The 20,565-nt window shown below is 42.7% G+C and overlaps 1 protein-coding gene across 8 annotated transcripts in view; it reads right to left on the bottom strand.

The window, feature by feature from the left end:
- The window catches only part of Dclk1 (doublecortin like kinase 1), a 293,977-nt gene that overhangs the window by 45,313 nt on the left and 228,099 nt on the right, over window positions 1-20,565 (bottom strand). For 4 of the 8 annotated variants that reach the window (XM_021195918.2, XM_029537365.1, XM_029537366.1 and 1 more), the window contains 5 exons: window positions 14,113-14,245; window positions 11,594-11,702; window positions 4,422-4,479; window positions 3,878-3,997; window positions 1,847-1,993 (listed from right to left, as the gene is read on the bottom strand). In XM_021195918.2, coding sequence (XP_021051577.1) covers window positions 1,847-1,993; window positions 3,878-3,997; window positions 4,422-4,479; window positions 11,594-11,702; window positions 14,113-14,245 — 567 coding nt within the window. The remainder of the gene's footprint in view (window positions 1-1,846; window positions 1,994-3,877; window positions 3,998-4,421; window positions 4,480-11,593; window positions 11,703-14,112; window positions 14,246-20,565) is intronic. The other 4 variants (XM_021195921.2, XM_021195919.2, XM_021195924.2 and 1 more) reach the window with 1 other exon arrangement.

Raw genomic sequence — 20,565 nt, 5'->3', positions numbered from 1 at the left:
TTCAGTATCTGGCCACCATACAGCAATTTCTGATATAGTAGAGCTACATTAAGGCCCAGAAATCTGGGTTTTAAATATTCCCAGAAAAGAAAAACAAACAAAAAAAAAAAAAAGAGAGAGAGAGAGAGAAAAAAGACCATTTTAGGGTAGATAGGAGAAAAATCATTTTTATTTATAATTACGTTTCTAGCTGAAGAATCAGTAAAATTTATGCTACTCCATGTTTCCCAGAATAGCTCCTCTTGCCTCGTTTCTGCTTCTATGTAGACTAACTATACAGCAAGTAGGCCTGGGAAGGACCCTCATTTGTTGGCATGGAGAACCCAGACAGCAAAGCAAATAGGTATAAAGAAAAAAAAGACACTAGGACATAATAAGGACTTTAGGGCTTTTCTCTGCTTGGTTTTGTTTAGACAAGGTCAAGTAGCCCAGGCTGGCCTTGAACTCCCCATGTAACCAAGGATGACTTTCAATATCTGGTTGACTTGTTTTTCTACCTACCAAGTGCTGTTGTTACTGGCTTGTGCCAAGAATACCCAGTTTTATGCAGGGCTGGACCAGAACTCTTGACTTCGTGACTGCTAGGCAAATACTTTACCAATTGAGCCATGGGTCAGTCACTAGCTAGTTTCTAAGATCTGTCTTTTCCATGATTGCTTTTTTGCTGATGTGATAACATCTACTTCTTCTGGTTCAGTTCCCTTTGGTTTTATATGGTATCATTAAGGTGCAAAACTAGGATAGTAAAAGAAATACTGGTGGATGGGGTCATGGCTTGCTGTGCCCTTTACTTACTGGGTCCTCAGCACCTACATGAAACCTAGGGAATGGGTGAACACGCCTGCACTCCCAGAACAGGAGAGGCAAAGACAAGCAGATATCTGGGATTTGCTGCTGGTAGCTCAACTAGACTTGTGTATTGGTAAAGGTTGGTTCTGGTTTCAGTGAGAGTCTCTGGTCACAAAAAGTAAGGTGGAATCTAGAAAGGAAGACACTGGATGTACCACTAGAGATGGACCTCAGGTCATTGTTCAAACACACCCATGTCTATTCACACGTGCGGACAGACACATGAGCACCCCTCTCCCCTCTAAACACAGGGTCACTTTCTCTTATAGTAGAAGAATAAAAGTGCGGCTGTGGAAGTCACTATTATGTCCTAGCCAGCCTTTGATTGTTTTTCAGAACTGTGTTCCCATTCCTGTGCCTGTAATGTATTTGGTAAGAAGTCTAGTGTTCTTGAGGGCATGTAAACTATCAGAGATCACTGTACTGGCTAGTTTTGTGTCAACTTGACACAGCTGAAGTTATCACAGAGAAAGGAGCTTTAGTTGGGGAAGTGCCTCCATGAGATCCAGCTGTGGGGCATTTTCTCAATTAGTGACCAAGGCAGAGAGGCCCCTTGTGGGTGGGACCATCTCTGGACTGGTAGTCTTGGATTTTATAAGAGAGCAGACTAAGCAAGCCAGGGGAGGCAAGCCAGTAAAGAACGTCCCTCCATGGCCTCTGCATCAGCTCCTTCTCCCTGACCTGCTTGAGTTCCAGTCCTGACTTCTTTCAGTGATGATCAGCAATGTGGAAGTATAAGCTGAATAAACCCTTTCCTCCCCAACTGCTTCTTGGCCATGATGTTTGTGCAGGAATAGAAACCCTGACTAAGACAGATCACTATAATAGATGGCAGAGAAACTGAGAATAGTGGAAATGAGCCTGAGAGGCAAACAGAAAGGAAGGAAGAAAGGAGAGAGAGGAGAGAGAGAGAGAGAGAGAGAGAGAGAGAGAGAGAGAGAGAGCAGAAATGGGAGGGCTTGGGAGTTAAGATGCCTGAGGATGGCTTTCCTCTTACCAGCAGGTTCTCTGGCTTAATGTCACGGTGGACGATGTTCAGGCTGTGCAGATATTTGATGGCGCTGGCCAGGTTGTACAGCATCCCGCTGGCATCTCTCTCTGTGTATTTGCTTGTGGAGGTGATGGCATCGAAAAGGTCTCCACCCTGGAAGAGAGCAGCTGGGTGAGTGGGATATTGACAGATGGAGCGATAGGCTGCCTGTGGAGCGGACTGACAAACCAGAGAGTGAGCTAGAAAGAGTGGATCAGAATTTGGGGCTTTCTAAGGGCTTTCTCTGCTACTGTCTTTCAAAAGACCGAAAGACTCGTTGGTGATTTCTCTCCTCAATATGAAAGATACTGACATTTTTCTCCTGAGCTTAAAAAAGAGCGGAGCACCGGAACTGGAACCTACCTGACAGCAGACATGTGTTTCTCTCCACGGCCCCCTTTCCAGGGATGAGGAGGTGGATCAGTGCCCCAGCTGAGAAGCCTCGTGTGGGGGACTCAGGTGACACGTGCTACCTGCCACACACCAACTGCTAGCTGAGATGCAAATTCATAGTCCTAAAACTCCCCCAGGTAACTCTGCGTTCCCATCTTTAACTGAATGTTCTCATGCCTGTGAAATTATTAAGACATGTATGGAACACACGCTCTCTCTCTCTCTCTCTCTCTCTCTCTCTCTCTCTCTCTCTCTCTCTGATTTGCTACATTTAGCTGCTCCCTTGAAGTGGGTGTCAAGCTTTCTTTTTCAATAATGTGTTTCTCTGTAAGAAATGGAAAAACGGGACCCACAACTTGTTCTAAAGACAAGAAAGACAGGGAGGGAGGAAGGGGAAGTTGGCAGGGAATGCCAAAGACAGTCTTCTGAGTCTATTGCTCCTCTGATCTTTTGTTCCCCTGGTTTCTTTATAACGTATTATTACTTGATCAAACAGTGATTTGGGGCTCAACTTTTGAGTTGCATGTGTGTGAAGTCCTTTCAGAGCTTGGGTGTGCTTTACTAAAAACATCTTTCTTGAATATTGACCAAGCGACAGCTGAGCCCAGAGCCCAAATGCATTCCTATGTCACGATATAGTGACCGACTCAATTTCCCCTTTCAAAACAGCAAAATCAGAACATAGTCCTGTAGGCTGTCAGGTTTCAGGTTTCCCAAACCGTGCTGGCATCTCTGTCCCCCTGTGCAATTTCCTCCCTGAAAACTTCTCTCACTATCAGGCAAGCAATGGTTCCTCCACAAACAAACTTAAACAAAAATGTTTTCTCCTCTCGTTCCTCTTTTTCTCAAAGACCAGGGTGTCACACAGGTATGAAGTTTGTTTCTGAGTCACAGGAGGAGGTGGGATATTATTTGTGGTCTTCTGCCCCTCGCGCCCCCCCCCCCCCAGTTATATAGTAGGACATGAATGTCTCTGTGTGAGAGCACGCAAAGACACGGATGGTGTCCTGGTCATGTGGCTCAGGCCTCAAGGCAGTTCTTTCTGACTCGGACATGACACTCACTCTCTCCCCTAGTTGAGACATCTTAGTTGTACAGAGAGAATCCACGGAGGCTGCTCAGTGAGATGCCGACTTTGCTGTAGTCATCTGATCAGCATACAGTCGACAATCAGACTGAGATCCGTCACCAAATGCCTGTTTCCCATTCCTAAATTTAACTTATTCTCACCTTCCCCACAAAATCAGCCTACAGGGAATTGTCCAATAAAAATACGGGGATTAATCATAGTTTTAATAGCGCACAGCAGGGCAACAGGAATGCACTGAAGCTGTTGGTTTAAAGAGCAATGCCATGGTGAAATTCTATTCTGTGAGCTAGAGACAACATGATTTACAAAGTGATTAAAATAGTGATTTTTTTTATAATAAAATGTGTATGTAAAAATGGGAACAAATTAAAGGACTTCCCTTTGATGGAATGATAGTTTAACATTTTTGACCACAACAACATTGACTTGTTCAGTCATTCCCCAGCCTCAAATACAACAACAGTAGTTTTTCTTTGGAAAAAAAAAAGAAAAGAAAAGAAAAACGAACTCCACACCTTCACTAACTCCATTACAAGATAGAGTTCGGTCGGCACATCCATCTCTTCAATCAGGAGGACTATGTTGGGATGCTTCACTCTCCGTAGGATGGAGACCTCGTTCTGGATCATGTGCTCCTGTGCAGGGGAGAGATTACTTCAGTAGACACAGAGCTTCTGAGGGACTAACTCGAGAGAGGATAACAACCCGAAGATAGGGGAGCTCTGTCTTGGTGACAGGTAACAGTATTCTGAAAAGCCTAAGATATTGAACTCAAGATCCGCTATGACAACTAAAATTTCCTAGAAAAATGACAGAATGAATCTCAGATAACAAAAATCAGAGAAGACAAGAGAGCCAGCAAAGATAAGGGGGGAAAATCAAATCAAATCATCCCCATCCCATTCAATCTGGAAATAGCTATAAAATTATATATTCTTCTAAACTTGTGACATTCTTTTCCAGCAAAATGTGCCTCTCGGGCTGCACTGTGTTAAGAAGCCGGTCTCTGTTTATCTACCCTTGGGACACAAACTTCACAAGAGTGAACTTGGTACGCACTTTGCCTCGGCATTTGCTTTTCTTGATGATTTTCAGGGCATACTCTCGAGCAGTCGACCTGCAAAAAAGAAGTTTGTTTTTTTTAAAAAACAAAACAAAACAAAACAAAATAAAACAAAAACCTTAATTTCGAATCAATTGATTTCTTTGGTTGGGAGTTATTTTCTTGCTTGTAGGTTTCAGTGTTTCTATTGTTGAAAGGGCTCCTTCCTTTCTGTACAGACATATGTAGATGTTTATGGGCTTACCCCATCTAAGGACAATGGATGTGTTAGCACAGACAGACCTAGAGTTATGCAGCCATGTTATACAGAAAACACAGCCTCTGTGGCTCCTTAAGCCATGCTAAGCTGCTGTACTGGATTCAAAGCACATGCCTGCTACCATCCTCCTTGCCACTTATTTACTTATTCCCCTCATCCCTGCCACACACCGGATCTCCCTACATAGCCCAGGCTGGCCTCAAACTGGCAATCCTCCTGCATCAGCTACCCAAGTGTTGGGAATATAAGTGTGATCTGTTGTGCCCAGCACCTCGCTTTTCCCTGGGGTTCTCTCCCCACTAGGGAGGAGCCTGAACAGCTCTTACGGTCACCCTGAAGACTCCTGGGAAGTTGTAGATGTCCGTTCAGTGTCAGAGCCTGAGACTGAATTGCTGAAGAACCCAAGAGTGAGGAGGCTCAAAGAGGATACAGAAGGATGAAACCATTTCTGGAGCTTCCTGGCAGATACTGGGCCCTTTGTGGCTGTCACTCAGGGAAATAGAAGGGCTGCTTAATGTCAACTCACATTCCCATTGCCACATGGCATCCTGTGTCTCAGAGCCTGAGCTTCCCATACAGCCCAGCCACGTGGTATCTCCTGCCCTGATGGGTGTAGGAGAGCTGTCTCCTTGTAACATGTGCTAATATGGACCAGTTTATCTTAGATATTCTAGCACTAAAACTAAGGGCATGGCTATTGCCAGAGGACACAGCACATAGATTGCACTAAACCATAACTTCTGAGCCCAGCCTTTTACTTACAGATGAAGTCACCTATCTGGATCCAAATGGCTGTGGTTGGAACGAGTTGGATGAAGGATACATTTAAAAAAGGGAATTTTTAAAGTCTAAGAGCAAAAGAATGATTTTTTTTAATAGAAAGATTAAGAGGCCAAGTATCAAAAAATCTCTTTCATGGGCATTTTAGAAATTAGTAACATATTATTTCAAAAAATGCTTCTGTTACCTGCAGGCACCAGTACTAAAAACACTCAATAAGCCTTACATTGTTATGGTTAAGTCTGGGGAAACCAGAAGAAGGTGATGCCTCTGAAGCCCCCCTTTCTTTACTAGAACTTGGTCTTTGGATGGGGTGAGGTATCTGAAGCCCCCTTTCTTTACTAGAACTTGGTCTTCGGATGGGGTGAGGTCTCTCTGCTTCAAGGTGCTTGTCCTGTTGAAATGTGGGTGCTCCGGGGAACCCACACTGCCTTAACTCTGTGAGAACGTGGATGCAGAAGTCTAAAGGTTCCTTTCTTTCTTACACTACATTACTGATTCTTACAATATGCCAGGATGGGGGAAGGAGCAAGTCACATCTCAGGGAAATGTAGGGTTTGGATGCTCTATGTCCCCATAGAAACCCCAGCCCGTCAGCAATGATGCATGGTTAAGACAGAGAGGACATACCGTGGAAAGGGGTAAGGCAGGCTACTTAGCATTAGGCGGTGAGGAGGCAGCACCAAAGGTGAATGATAAAGTGCTTCTCCCACCTACGTAGACCATTCTTGATCACAAGACCCTTTCAAAGTACTCCTCAAGAAACTGCTAAAGACTTGGTAAGTTTGAAGATGGAGCATCAAGAGGAAAACAAAAAGCTTTAGATAAAGCATGCCTCTGACCGGAATCTCTGAGCACCTTTCCTTTCTTTCAAGATTTAGTCTTGGACCTATGGATTCCATACTTACAGCAATCTCGTTTAGGGTAAGGTAGCAAGGATGGAGCTATGCAAGGCTCCAATACCAAAGATGAGTCCCTACCCCACCTCACTTCCCATAAAACAATGGAAAGACTGCCATGTTGGTGAGAAAAGTGGGTTCCTCAGCTGTAGGATTCTCTTGGAAGAGTGATACTAAAGTCTTCTATACCCATGGCTGGTATGCAATCTGAGAAGATGGAATTCATCTCTACAGGCAGGGAGACATTGAGCTGGGGACAGGGTTGTCCCCCAGGAAGCCAGGATCTTCTATTCTATCCCAAGTCTACCACTGAGGGGGAGATGAAAGCAAGTGTGGGTTGGGTGACCTAAGGGCTTATTAAGAAGTATGTCATCTCTCTAGCTAGAACATTTTATAACACAGCCAAATATTCTACCAAATTTACTCTTATCTTCTATCAGAAACACACAGAGGACCACTAAGTTTAATATCCCAACAATTTTTCTTGATTTTTAGAAGCAGAGCTGTAGTTACTTAATAATAACCATTCATTACTTTAAGTGTGTGTTTCTAGGAGTAGCTTGCATTTAAAACGGAACCCCAAAGCATGTATTAGTACCAAATGTAAACCATAATGACAGCAATGCCAAGGAGTACTTTACCCAAAATAACCAACTTGATTTAAGGCATACAAATTGGGGAAAACAGTGCTGGATATCTGAATTTCTGAAAACAACACAGGCCATTTGTTTGTCTGTCCGTGGCATCACATTCTTGACCTTTCATGGAACTCTCCGTGCCACAGTAAGAGCAGCAGTACCAGCGAATTCTGTCTTTGTCCTCATCTAGGGCAAATAAATTGGTAAGGGCACCTTCCCATTAAATATGCCCTCAGGTTCGAGCCCAAGTACAAGTTTTCTGATTGGATTTAAAGCCACTCCACCAGATGGAGCCTACTTCTGACAGCTATCAGCGTCAAGAATATGTGACTAGAGCGTAGCTAGGGGAGAACCTGCCACTATTACTCTGTTAGTGAGTATTAAATAGTATTAAATTGACTTCTAATGGTTTTCATCATACTTATAGATTAGTGCATGTTTGAAGATCTGAGAAGATATTTACTGTTGTAGGTGACTGATACTGAGACCCACAATTGGTCAAGGATTCCAGAGTGACATGCTCAGCCCAAAATGAGATACCACACACCACACTCTCCTCCCAAGGGTCAGGGATCACTGTGGAAAAGGTGTTGGGAAGACCGGAAGAGCCAGAGGTGGTGCATGATCAAAAGGAAGCATGAGTTTACAGTAACTGAGAACATGATCACAAGAACTGAACAAGCTCAAGCCGGACAAGAGCCCAGCATGAAGAAGAGGTGAGTGCAGGATGTTCCACTCCTGGCTGAGGAGCTATTGGTAAATGATAGCTTCTGAGAAAAGGTAGGAGAGTTGGTTTTCTTTAAAGGTGTGGCTCCTGGTATCTCTAACACAGTCCAGGGAATAGCCACACACCTAAGAGTTAATAAATGGCATTAATGGGACTCAATGGACTTAAAAACAAATTGAGGACACCACATTGGATGTCAGGGGGATCTGGCAGGACACAGGAAAGAGGAAATGTGACCAAAAACAATGTGTGAAAATATCAAAGAATTTATAACAATATTTAAAAAAATAAAACCCTCAATTGCTTAAACAGTGGTATGCTAGCAAAGAATATGTTAGAAGGCACTCAGAAAAGACCCATGTCAATCAGTGACTGTGCCCACTGTAGAAAACTTGCCTGTGGTGGTGTATTATTATAGAGGAGGAACATCTTTACCCTTGTTGATACACATTCATCTCCCAAAACAAAGCAGACTGTACCCACAAGCAGCATGTGCCATCCATGACATTCTTAGCTTGCGTTTATGTTCTTGGATCTCTGTAAAATATTAAAAGAATGTTTCCCAATATCTCTGGGGAGAGAGGGCAGCAGCCATATGTCCTTGCTCAGCAGGAGCTGGATGCTGACACTTTCAGAGCAATCTGGTATTTAGACTCTCAAGTTTCACTCAGTGAGCCCAAGATGTGAACTAATGCAGAATGAACACAAGCCAAGTGAGAAAGAAAAGAAGAGAGAAAACAGGAAGGAAGGAAGGAAGGAAGGAAGGAAGGAAGGAAGGAAGGGAACAAAAGAAAGAAAAGAAAAAAGAGAAAAGAAGAGAAAAGAAAGAGAATTCTAGATGGAGAGTAGGAACTGTCTGGTATGAGAAGGCTAGGATCCCAGGACTGAAATACCATCCTGGTCCAGGACCAGCTAGAGCAAACAGTAACTGATCCATTGAGGTTTGGTCTTTTGCTATGTAGTGTTAACTACTGGCCCTCAGAGCCTGGTTGATCCCCAGGAATCCACACTGTACAATGTGACCTTGCTCCTTAATCTAAAACTTTTGGTTAAATAAAGATGCTAACAACTAATAGCTGGGTAGAAGAGACATAGGTGGGGTTGTGAGGTTCCTGGGCTTGGGTGGAGGGAGAACCACAAGGAGGGAGTGAGAAGGTGGAGAGAGGAGGAAGCTGCCACAGAGTAGGTGAGTCATAAAAATACATAGCCATGAGAGCTAGCCAATTGGAGTTAAGAGCTACCCAGATGAAACATGAAAAGTTACAACTTTATAACTTGGGGTTGCTGATGGGAAAGTAAATTCTAATTTGCACAGAGGTAGAGATCTGCCCAGCTCTAGTGCTGATTAAGGCTTCTTATAAATGTAAAGGTTGTGTGTCTTATCTGGGGACAGAATAATCAATAGTGGGGTAGAAGCCCCTGATTGAGATTAAATATTAATGACAATGATGATCACTAGGTCAGACTACAGATGATGAGTACTAGCAAACAATTAGGAAGTCCACAAAGAAAGGCCATGCCAGTCTGCCAAAAAAGAGACTTTCTGCTTAGTAGAAAGATGTGTATATGTGTGTGTGTGCGCACGTGCGTGTGTGTGTGTGTGTGTGTGTGTGTAATTGCATATATATGTAGATATGTACATGTGGAAGTAATTCTATACATACAAATATTATATATATCCTATATATGTGTAGGATATATATATATATAATATAATATTATACTATATTATATTATATTGTATGCCTTTAACCTAAGGAATGCCTTTCCTGACTTAATTTCTGCCTTATTTTACACTGAAATAGTGACTTTGGTATAGTTAAGTTCCTTATTAGAATCTTGTGGGGAATCCTTTACTAGAAGCAGTGGGGTAGACAGACTCAGGTGTGTTTGGAGAAGCAAAGCTCTAATCTAAATGTTTAGTAGATGAGGGAACTTCAATATTTAATTTGTTCAGTCTACTTTTACAAAATGGGGGCAGCATTATTGACCCAATTGGATCAATGTAATTCAATGAGATACTGCAATTTAAGGACCATGAATAGATAGATGTCCAGTAAACATTGGTTAGTCCTGCTTCAGCAAGGGTGGAGCCCAAGATGATAATGGAATGTTTTCTGTGTCTGACAGTCAGGCAATTGAAGGTGATGTTCCAAGGGGAGGAGCTGCAGACTAAGGGAGAGGAGGGGAGATTTTCAGGTCATCATTATTCATGACTCTACCTACCTCATGCAACATAGCAACATTAGGTTGCTATGCTGCTGTGAGCATCCTAGCCCAGCTGGAATAATGAAAGGAGTGAAATCTGAGAGCTGCTGTATGAGGGGCGCTTAGTGGAGGCTTTGCTCTATGGAATGAGCTGAGCTGAGGTAAAGGGAGCACTTAGTGGATGCTGGTTCAACTAAGAATCCTGGTGATGCATGTCACCCTAGGCAGGCTTCCAGTTCTCAGTGGCTCAGATCCATTGTGTCCTCATCTGTCTCCTGGCCTGAGGCGCCCTCTCCAGGTAGTGGTATGAGATAGGACAGACACAGGCACCAAAAAAAACGTAGGGAAGGTCCAGCTCACTGGGAGCAGTGAAACCTAGATGCTTCATTCAGTCCAGCCTCCAGACAACTAGAAGGATCCTCTCAAAAGAGCTAAATGCCTCCAGCACAGGTATGAGACGATGCCAGCTCCTCAGAGCTGAATGTAAGCAACTGCCCAGAAAAGGACTTAAGAGTCTGACACTGAGCTGGGGTTTGAGGTCACTCCCATTTTGGCTGGCACGGTATTTGTTGTCACTTCTCTACTTGGTAGCCACCAGCTAACATCCTTGAGCAGTTATCAAGAAACTGGATAAACATACTCTATGGGTATGGAGCAGGTCTGCATTCCTTTTCTTTTCTTTTTTTTTTTTTCCAATTTTATTAGTTATTTACTTCATTTACATTTTAAATGCTATCCCTAAAGTCCCTATACCCTACCCTCCACCCACTCCCCCTTCTTGGCCCTGGTGTTCCCCTGTACTGGGGCTTATAAAGTTTGCATGACCAAGGGGCCTCTCTTCCCAATGATGGCTGACTAGACCATCTTCTGCTACATATGCAGCTAGAGACACGAGCTCTGGGGGTGCTGGTTAGTTCATATTGTTGCTCCACCTATAGGGCTGCAGACCCCTTCAGCTCCTTGGGTACTTTCTCTAGCTCCTCCATTGGGGGCCCTGTGTTCCATCCAATAGATGACTGTGAGCATCCACTTCTGTGTTTGCCAGGCACTGGCATAGCCTCACAAGAGACAGCTATATCAGGGTCCTTTCAGCAAAATCTTGCTGGTGTATGCAAAGGTCTGTACTCCTAACACTCAGAATGCAGAGGGAGGAGGATACCAAGTCTGAGGACAGCTTGGAATGACCTTGACTGTAAACCCACAGGGTCTGTAGTTTATCCATGTGAAGACATTTTCACAGATCAAATACCATTTCTGTAGACTCAGCACACATGCATTTTAAAGCCTTTCAAGGTTATTGTGCTCTACGTTTTATGATGGTACATATTAGAGATCAAATCCTATAAATGAACATTCCTAAAGAGATGTGCATGAGGAAGTCTTCAAAATGACTTCTCCGGGAAATAATATAAAAACTTTACCCTGACAGAACTGGAAAGCTTTTCTAAATACACTAAATAAAAATCAAAGTCTTTACATGAAGTCTTTTAAACATCATCCCATTTTTAAAGTCTGTTCTTAGGTGGCTTTTCCTTATTATTTTTTACTCTTTTGTCTCTGGGGTTGAGACATTAAGTTAAGCCATATGTGTCTCTGTCTGAAAGCATGAAAGACAAGTGTTTCTTTAACTTACCATGAGGAAAAGCCCCCCACTCACCTCTCTATACATTCCTTGACAACAGCAAAATTTCCGTCTCCTATTGTTCTCCCGACTTTGTATCTCTCTGTTATTGTGGCAGGAATCTGGAAGCCTTCCTCAGACTCTTCTGAAAGAATCATGAGTGTGTCTTTATTGATGGAGAAGAGGCCACAGATGTTGTGTTTAAGAAACATTTCTAACCGTCGTCTCACGGGCTAGAACTGATTCGGAAGTATGGCGGGCAGCTCCCCTCCCTGGCAGACTCAGACTGACTCAATGGTTTCTACCGAGGCAAACAATAAATTAAAAGAAAACCTGTTGGGTCCACCTGGACTCATATCACTGCCACGTATGTTTCTGCTTCAATGAGACTCAGGAGGAAATCCTGCATTTGAGCTTCATGATAGTTTGATCCATAGCCCCCACTGAATACCCATTGTGTTCAGAGAAATGACATTTTTTGTGTATGGAGCAGAGAAAACGGCATTTCTGGAAAGATTCTGGGCAGTTGTACATGGGAAAAGCATGGACAGGTCCTGTTGTTTAGACGCTAAGCTTAACTCTATCATAAAATGGAAATCTCTGCAGAATTCTTTCTGCACTAAGTGTTGCTGCTCCACTCCCTCATATCAGCGAGCAGATTTTAGACAAATGTTCTCACCAGGCAACCTGCATGACAGATGTCGAGTTTAAACCCTGATATCTATTATGTCTGTGGGCAGAACAGTTTTTGTAATAACATAACATGTTATTCCTCTGAAAATGTACTCTGAAATATTTTACAAATGGCTAATAATACCTTAAATATCCAAGGCTATAAAATTAAATAAGCCTTGCTTGGGTCGCATAAATATGATGCATCACCTTTAACATGTCAAGGATATAAAACGCCCTTTACAGCTGGGCTGTAAAATGTGTGAGCTTTAAAGTTATAAATCCCAGCTCTCCCCCAGGCAACCTGCGTGTAAAATGGGATAGGATCCTAGCAAGTTTCCTAACTGCATGCTTCTCATAGCATGTCCCCATAAACTGAGTTTTTTTTCCCCTCAAAATAAATTTGGGTGTTGTGGGGATTGTGGCTCTGGTAAGTTTTATAGTTCATATTTCACATGTGGTACTAGGGAGGAATGATTGGAAATTCATCTGCAGTTTCTTGGGCTGTCTTCACAGTGCTCAGACTCCGTGCCTGGGTGGCTTTGCTAGAAAGTAGAGTGAAAATGCAGGGCGACTGTTTCTACTGTGCTCACAAGCACCCTCACAGCCTCCACACTGTGGATGATATTTCCCTCCTGGATCACAGGAAGCTACTTTGGCAGTGCCTGGGATAAAGTGAGGGATGTACTCAAAGCCCCCTCCCTTAGCTCACCCAGGAAAGAGTCATGATGTTGCCTGTGTTTGAAGGACTCAACCTAGGGATTTTCACCTTCTCCATGAGGAGGGGAGGACATGGTTGTGGTTTATCCGAATTTCCAAACCATCTCCCAGATAACAGGGTCTTAGACTTTGTTCACGGGTAATAAAGTAGTTGTCTGTGGCTTTTCAGGTATTTGTGATCTTACAGATGGGGAACAGAGAGAGGTCATCTGTCTTCTCCTCCAGTGGAAACATTCACCAAGCTAACCATACAAGGCTCGGCATCTGGGATTTTTCTACTAACTATTGATAAAGAAGACGGTCTCTCTGGACTCAGGTTTAGTCCAGGGACTCAGGTTTAGTCCAGGACCGTCACATTTCACTGGGTGAATGTAGCACACTGGAGTCAAAGAGGCTTCTAGATGGCTGAACTACAAACTTGGACACTTGCAAACAAGTCACATATGAGGCCCATGTCTTGCTTAATGTAAGAGCATCCCTCACAGGATGAATCTCTGGGAAAACATCAAGTCATACCATTTGAAGCAATAGGAGCTTATTCTTAACAGTGGTTAATCCTCACACACTTCTACCTTTGCAAATGGTTCCCCCTAATTGATTTGTGCCTGCTTCCATCCCCAGGGGTGGGAATAGTGACATTAATATTCTGCATTTCTATTAAATACGAGTTAAGCTCTGGAGAACTAAAGAGGCTTATCCCAAACCACACAGCAAGTTAGCAAAAAGTCAACTCAGCAATCCAGGTCCTTTTCTTCTGCCATGGAGAAATTCTCATGCAAATTAGTTTGAGGGCCAAGTAGTATTTTTTGGAGCTACCAGCAATGAAAAGAAGTATATGTAGTTCGATGGAATGAACTCCCTTAGGTGGGAGCCCACCTATGCATGCCCACATCCAAGACACAGTTGTCTTTTCATTTATGGAAGGGGAGTAGAGCAGGGGAGCACAAAGGCAGGCAATTGCTGGTGTTCTTAGGCATCACACACCCACAGAGGATGCGAAAGGATTCCACTGGGCCAACTCTTCCTTCCCACTCTCAGACAGTGGGTGCTAACACCTGTAGGAATCACCCACTCCTGTCCCTAGTGAGAGTCAGTCCCAGGGGAGCTGCTGAGGTTCGTCTGCTCTTTCAGATAGTATAGTTTGCAAAGTAAATTCAGCTAACCCCTCCTCCATCCCCTCTGCAAGCTGTGCCTTCTCCCAAGCTCATCACCTTCCCCAGGGCCATCATTCTCATCCATTGAGCTGCAGACTTTTGTGGATGAAAGTGAAGTGGATGAGCCGCCATGCTGAGAGATCTGGAAGGGAACAGAAGCAGAAGAAGAAGAAGAAAAAAAAAACCTGGATCAGAATGACAGAGCCTTGACACAACCATACCCAGCCCGGAATCTCAGGAGCTAGTGTTGCCCCATCCCAGGGAGAAATTGGTCTTTAAACTTGGAAAAGGAGGTCTTAAGAATATCTAATGAGTGCCACAATTCCCACCCTCACGAGTAGCCAATAAGATGAGCGACTAGGCGAGGCTAATCGTTTGAACACTGGACACCCGTGACTGCTTTTCTCAAAATCAGCACCCCTGAGCTCCAGTTTGCCAGATTTTAGGCATCTCACTCTGTCTTCTAGTCTATCCTAAGAGTTAAATGTCATGCCATTCTGGCTTCATCTACTATTTTTCTATTGTTACAAGAACAAAAAATGTCTCTTAAGTTAGTTATAAATATTCTACAAAACAAACAAAACAAAACAAAACCAGCAAACGACTCGACTTTAGCAAAACTTCAAGAGAAAAGTAGAAGAGTGGGTTTGCTACTCTCTGCTTTGAGATAAAGATACACAGTAAACACGAGGCCATCTTGGCATGTTCCTTAATATATCTGAGAGAAAGGCAAAACTAAAGCCCAGGTCAGCAGAGTCTCCTGTAATTCAGGCAGATTTGACTGAAGACCCATGTAAGCAAACAGGGCTTTGACTGAATGGGAGGGAAAATATTTAATATTAGAACTGACTGGGAGCAATATTTAACAATGGATGCTTCCGTCTCCACCCCTACTTCTCAAGAAAACAATTGCACACAGTTATGCTATTTCTAAATAGTGAATACAGCTCATCCTAAAAGATCTTCCTTCTGTTCCCTGGGTTTATCCACTTGGTTGGCCTGATGGGAGCAGGAGGCGGTGAGGGGGCGGCATTGGCTCATGGTGCTGGCTGTCTGTGGAGCAGAGAGAAGGGAGAGCGGCTGTAGTTGCATTGATCACGAAGTGGTGATGAGAAGCAAACTTGACCTACATTTCCTCTGCTTACCCGTCTCCCATTCAACCTCCACCCCGCTCCATCCAGCTATAACTGAGCACAAAAAGGGCAGAGAAGTTGTATGTGGCTCATACCCAACAGCCTCCTGCACAGAAAACCCAAATACCTTTGTCTTCATAAGACAGATCTATGTGATTGAGAATATACCATGTAAACACTCCAGGGCCATCTGAGGCAAACACCACAGAACATTTCCTGAGTGACAAAGGGACAAAGACGGATATATCCCATTGATGAGTTCATTAATGTTGACAGTTGACAAGATTAGAACGGAAATTATACTATTAACAATACCCCTTCTTCCTTATAGAATATTCTAGAAGTCTTGATATTACTGTTGTATACCCCAAAACGCGATACAGTCTGCATAATGTGCCCTGAACTTCCACATATCACAAAAAAATCTTCCCTCAATACGCTTGGTGGCCTGAACGCATCTGCTGTCATCTAGCCTCTGACTGACTGGGAACATAGGTGTGTCACATCCCAGAGCAAAGATCCTAATTTCCAAACAGAGGGTTCTCTTTTCTTTTTCTTTTCAAAAGCAAAACAGTACAGAATCACAACCCACCATGTCCGAGGCACTGTACACGTGTCAGCTTCAAAGTCACACTCGCCTGACTCTCAAGAGTTCCTGTTTGTGAAAATGTTATACTTATCATATCTGTACAGAAGGCTGAGTCACGGCAGGTTTATTACATCGCAGACTGGAGAAAATGAACATTAACGAGGTCACACTGGAGGAGGGGTGTGCTTTTCAGAACAGCAAGATTCTTGGTCTCCTACATTGTTCAAAATGCAATGGCAATGCAGACAGAAAAAGCAGTAAATAAAATGGGTAAGCTGGAGAATGTCTCTTCTGGGCTTTCTAGCCCTGGGTTTTGTGGGTTTTGTCATTGTTTGTTTGTTTGTTTCTCTTGGCATTGCAAGTGGCATTGCATAATGTAGATATGTCATGGGTTGTAGGTAGCAGGAGCTACTTTATGGTGTAGTCCATAGTTTACAATCCAAAGACATTCTTTCATCAAGCACTCAAGTTAATAGACAATAGTGTGTTTGCAAAGATGCTCACAGATTATATACTGGGGGGGGGGGGCTTCTGTTAGTAAGAACATCAGGTGCTTTGCCCTGAATCTTGACCCGAGCCCATGGTGATAACTCTTAAAACGTAGCATTTCATTAACTTGCTGTATGCTATCCAGTAAACTATCTTGTTGACTAATAACTTGCATTTTCAGCAGAGTGGCAAATGTTTGCTGCCATGAACATCTGCCACAGTGCCCCAGCTGTGTGGTTTTACCTTGTAAATAAAAGTCCTCTAGGGTTTTCTAAGTTCAATTTATTTTGCATCTTTAAAGAGTAGGGTCAATGCAAGTGTGTTGCTTTGGTTTTCTTCAACTCTTAAGTTTGTATGTTTTGAAAATGTAACCCATGCCATTTCAGATTCTGTGATGGTTAAGACTAGTAGATGACCCAGAATTTTAAATGAAAAGCTTATTTAAGTATAAATAGGGTACTCGGAAATGGAAAGTTATAGTTTTCTTTATTGTGCTCACGAGCAGTAAAATAAACCTACTGGCCTTCAAAGGGCACCATCTCTTCTTTTTCTCCCAAAGAGAGAACATTTCATACCTTTCAAAGGCAATGGTCCCTCACGGACTCAAAGAGCTTCAGGAACAGAACTGGACCTTAAATGACTCTTCCACCCCATTTCCACCCAGAGATCAGACTCCCCACTACAGAGAGTTGGTCAGGTGACCCATGTCCAAATGAAGCCTGTACCAAGCACATCACTCCCTTAGGCAGCATCTTAATTTTTTACAAGGCAAAGTAGTCAAGGGCTTTTTCTTGTGTCTAAATCATGTTTCTGGACATTTCTATTCACTGTTCTTATTGCCCATCTCTGTAGGTAACCAGTGGGATCCATTTCCACAAGACAGAACTTCAGGTTTGTGGAGACAAACAGGTCTGCTTTCTCACTTTGCACATTCCCATGTTCTCTTGTTCATCATGTGACAGCGACCTGGGGTTCTTCCCCCTCCTGGATACAGCCAAGCTGCCAATCCTCCTCTTTAACACTGGCACTCAAAACTAAGGCAACTGGCTGAGTGTGTTCTCATCAGCACTGAACCTTCTTTGTCCCCAGTAAAGAACTGATTCACTTCAAGATCACAGTGGCTTCTCTGTGGTGCCATGCTTTAACATTTTACCAGCCTAAGAGGTTGTTAACCCATTTTCCTGTTTGATAGGTTGCATTTTATCAACAAAACACTGACACTTTGTGTTACATGCCATCCTCAATGGTATTTGTTTATTTTAAATTCATTTTTTTTTCTCCTAGACTGTTACTTTTTTGGATTCTGATTACCCACTCCTTTTCTTTCCCTTCCTCTACTCCAGTAATTTGCTGAGGTTTGGCCGGTCGCTGTGTGTTGTGATGCTAAATCCTTTACCAGAAGGCCTAGGCCTACAAGTGAGTTCTCACTTTTATAAGCTTTGGTTGTGCAAACCTTGTTCCTTAATTTAATACTATTGGTTAGATAAAATTGGCTATAGCCAGTTACTGAAGGGATTAGAGGTGGGTGGGTTTTGAGTTACCAGGTAGGGGATATGGAGAAGAGCGAGAGAGCGAGAGCGACAGAGACAGACAGAGACAGAGACACAGAGACAAAGAAAAAAAGGAGGAGAGAAGACAGGAGGAGGAGGAGAATAAAGAAGGAGAGAAGAGGAAGCTGCCATGAGGGGAGATAGACCGTGAGCATGTGACCAGGAGAACCAGCAAGTATCTGGGGAACACTGGTGAGGAGTTAGCCAGGCCAGCAGTTAGAAGTAGATTAGGGGTTACATCCAGTAATTGTCAAAGCCAAATAAAATAACCCTAGTCCGAGTCTCATTTATTTGTAAGCTCGTGGGGATGGGGTGGGTCAGTTTAAGCTGGTTGCACTAAGTAATCAGCATGGCTTACACACTTAGCCTCCCCTGGAAGATTTTGATTCTAATTTGCATGTCTGGCTTGAAAACAGTAACAAGCACTTTGGAACTGACCTAATGAGATCAGCCAGTCCTTCATACTGACTGACAGGCATTCATGAGACGGACTGCTTCTAAATGAATTTGCTCTGCCTACTTTCATTGTAAGCAGACCAATTGCTGTAGAAGGTCCATGCTGGTGAGACTTTATGGTGATTTCAGTTAGTTTGCTAACTGGAAGGCATCTGGGCCTATAAGAGCCAAAGACGTGGTTATTTTAGAATTTAACACAATTAGCTGCTCAGAGAGGTGCCGTGACATTTGAGATGTCGTCACCTCCCCGCAGATTTAATGGGAACCATTTGGGCAGGTTGCTGACACCTGGAGGCTTTTACAGAACACCTTCCTAAAAGCACTGCCCTGCAGAGCAAGAACACACCGCATGCACAGTGATTTAGCCTGGGATCACATAACAGATGGGGACAGACGGTGCATACTTTTTGAAGTAAGTGAGAAAGCTGAGCTAACAGCTCTGACCACATTTTACCAAGATGTAGCTGACGGCCATGCGGTCAAAGAAACAGTCCATTTTTAAATGTTATGAGTTACTGATGCCATTTGAGTGAATGTTGTCACTCAGCTGGAGTCCACACTGCATCGAGATTTGGAAAATATCCAATCAATACAATTGACTCAAGCAGTGTAGACAAATCCGCCACATAACCAAGCTTTGGCTGGGTAATGGTACCGTCTCCACAATCTGCCTTGATGGACAATTATGATTCTTTGATGTGAACGGGGTTAAATAGAACCAAGAAACCAAGTGTGCTCACCCTTGTTTGATTTTTTAATTATCTTACTAAAGGAAATATATGAAATAAATGCTTCATAGACTAACCACTGTCTGGAGAATCTTGGCGTTAGGTCTACAGAGAATTTGAAGACAACCCAATATATTGACGTTTAAAACATTACTGTCCATGTGGGACATTGGAGACTAGTATGAGTTCATGAGCTATAGAAAAGCCATGTATTAATTTACTCCCTGAGTGGTTAAAGACAGAAGGCTGAGACACTAATCGGCAAAGAATAACAGAGGCGCACTCTTGGAAATAAGACAGGCTCTGTCTACCTTCTTGATAGTGGAGGTTCAACCTAAATAAACTATGAAATACACAATCAAATGAATGACTAAGGATATTTAAAAATCCATAAAGATTCAGTCAAGTTGTTTAAAAGGCTGGGAAATTATTACTTGGGAAATTGGTCTGTTGGTAGGAACACATGAAAATGAAGATCTTAGATTATTTATTTGCTAGAAAGACCATGGGAGCTGAGATTTCAAAAGTGAAAGAATGTGTTTACAATTCAATCTTGGATACACCAAGTAATCTCCTTTGTCTCTGCTCAGAATGCTTAGGCAAAGATCTCTACACCTGTCCAGAGCCCATTCCACTGTACAACCAAAGCCTCTGCCCATGAGCTACTCTACAAATTCATAGTTTGGAAGGGGTTAAGGGAGTCAATTCTGTACCCCAAGGGTTAGAGTCATTCTTTTAGAGAGTTACTCCTTAAGCCGAGTTTTTAGTCTTTAAGGAGGAGAGCTTGTGGCTCTCCCAGGAACCTACTTCATTTCATCTCTGCTACATGAAGAAAGTATAAATGCACTTTGGAATCATAAATTTGGGAAATTCCCTCTAGGTATATCATTATGGCTATGGTTACTGATTGAATTTATCATGGAAACAAGAAGGAAAGAAAATTACAGCCAATTAATATTAAGGTCAACAGAAATCTAGTAAAAATATTAGAATTAAAACTGTAATGATGATCTTTTATAAATTTAATGTAAAGGATTTCTTCTAACTCGAATTGCAGAGTTTTATATTCTCTAAACAGTATTGCGAATGAAATAGATTATTTTTCCTACGATAAGGTTGAGGTATGAAAGGTATTATCATCAATTAATTGTAATTTATTGAATATATTTATCCAGTATTAAAAAAAAAAAAACAAGTAGCCTGTGTACATATCCACATACCCATTTACATCTCATGAAAAATTCTACAAGTTTAGGAAAAAGGCCATTAATCCCAGGAGATAGTATGATTTTTTTCTAATGCATTTTAATTTTTTCCCATCAAGTTGTTAATTTGTCTGGAAAATTCACCCTTAAGGCAACCCTGAAAGGGAGGTATATTGCCAATGCAATGGAGCCGTCTAAAACAGAGCTTTGCATCAGATAATCTTGCTGTGTGTCTCCTGTCAGTATTTTACAGTCAATGTCTGCTTTTCTGTAGCCTGTCTAGTATCACCTACTGATAGATACATTGAGCAC

The sequence above is a fragment of the Mus pahari genome, chromosome 4 (genome assembly GCF_900095145.1).
Source record: "Mus pahari chromosome 4, PAHARI_EIJ_v1.1, whole genome shotgun sequence".
NCBI lineage: Eukaryota > Metazoa > Chordata > Mammalia > Rodentia > Muridae > Mus > Mus pahari.
The sequence above is the reverse complement of the archived record's forward strand: the minus strand, read 5'-3'. Positions and strand labels throughout refer to the sequence as shown.